We start from the raw sequence: 1,595 nt of genomic DNA, 5'->3' as shown, positions 1-1,595 counted from the left end.
ATGACTAGCTGCCTTCTCACTAGTCTTACACTGCTAAATTAAGGGTGGCTAGCGCAGATAACCCTCGTGTAGCTTTGTGCAAAATAATCCAAACAAACAAACATTTTTCAGAAAAATGAAAGATTAATGGGTGAGAGTAGCCAGTTGAACATGTATAAACTGCTGATGGAAATCCACAACCTGCAACTCCTAATGACATCAATAAAGTTTGATTTATTATCTTATTATCAACTTTTTTTTTTAATGGTAAATTGTGAAAACAAAGTTCAGAAAGTTTTATATTATCCCAGTTAGTAACAGCTTCTTTCAATTCTTTCTCAAGGTTATTTATATATTTTAATGCCATTTTGTGTGCCTTTCTGGTGTCATACCGATACAAAGTATGACTTTCTGATGATATATATATTTTTCTAACATTTGTCTTCCGCATTTCTTATATTAGACTTTTCTTTTTATTCACCAAGTGTATATTTATTTCTTCTTTTTTTTTAATAGTATTTAACCTGCATGTTTTATTTATTTTTCTTTACCGCTAACCATTACTAACTTTATTATGTATTCAGTTTGATTAATGTAATCACTATGTTTTTTTTCTTTAGGCTGTTTAAGTAAGCTTGCTTCAGTTTTTCTTTAAATATTACTTCAGCCTTTTCTAATATTAAAGTAAAATTCCTTCATCTTAATAATATGTTTAATCTAGTTAATTTCATCATTTTATTTAATTAGGCTCATTTCATTTAATAGGTCTTAGGTAAGATGCACAAGGATTGAAAACTGAAGACTTACAATATACTATATATATATATATATGATATATCAAGATATCTATGTTCAATTTTTATTATAAGTGTGGAATCCTTAATATAAAAAATAAAAAAATGTATACACATGTATTATCAAATTTCTCACTATTTTATGTTTAATCAATATTAGGTTACTGATGTAAAATCTGGAAAAAGCTTAGGGAATTGTTCTTTTCAAGTTTCACATTTGTTACAAGAAAAAAATAATCGATCAGACCAGACTCTCAAACTTCAAGGATCAAGAGATGAGGCCAGTATTTTCTTAATGCTGCAGTTAAAAGTAAATAGACATTCAACAGTAACTAGATAATTATGTTTGAAAGAACAAAGGAATCAGTAAAACTGTGGTATTTCAAGACTTAGTATAGAAATGAAGCACACAGACACTTGATCACAGTAATATAAAGAGACTTGTGGTCCTATTATATGGAAAGATAATTGCAGTCATTTCTTACTAGTAGAATGAAAGATATAAGATATGAAGAGAAGCAAAGACAATTTCATTACAGAATAACATAGTAAAACATTTGACAATCATGCAAAGAGATTGAAACACTATTTTTGGAGCTAAAACATTAAACTGGTTGCTACTAAAGATACAAAAATAATATACACCTGGAAAAAAGTTAAGCACCCCCAAATATTTTTCAGGATTGCTTATTGAAAATAAGGTTTAATTTTCATGATGTTGAGCAATGTTCATAATTTCAAATATAATTAAAAGGATGTGAGGGTTCAGGTGTGACATTTAAATCAGGCGCGTTTTTTTTCCCCACGTGCAACTTGCTCCCT

At 28.7% G+C, this 1,595-nt stretch overlaps 1 protein-coding gene across 10 annotated transcripts in view; it reads left to right on the top strand.

Moving 5' to 3' along the window:
* The window catches only part of LOC106458730 (extended synaptotagmin-2-like), a 70,563-nt gene that overhangs the window by 56,820 nt on the left and 12,148 nt on the right, over window positions 1-1,595 (top strand). For 6 of the 10 annotated variants that reach the window (XM_022385032.1, XM_022385035.1, XM_022385030.1 and 3 more), the window contains one exon: window positions 934-1,083. The exons of 2 other annotated variants lie outside the window; for them this stretch is intronic. In XM_022385032.1, coding sequence (XP_022240740.1) covers window positions 934-1,083 — 150 coding nt within the window. Of the gene's footprint in view, window positions 1-744; window positions 788-933; window positions 1,084-1,595 lie in introns of those variants that run through there. 2 more of the 10 variants (XM_022385028.1, XM_022385036.1) reach the window with 2 other exon arrangements.

Source organism: Limulus polyphemus, unplaced genomic scaffold (assembly GCF_000517525.1).
Source record: "Limulus polyphemus unplaced genomic scaffold, Limulus_polyphemus-2.1.2 Scaffold506, whole genome shotgun sequence".
Lineage (NCBI taxonomy): Eukaryota > Metazoa > Arthropoda > Merostomata > Xiphosura > Limulidae > Limulus > Limulus polyphemus.
The sequence above is the reverse complement of the archived record's forward strand: the minus strand, read 5'-3'. Positions and strand labels throughout refer to the sequence as shown.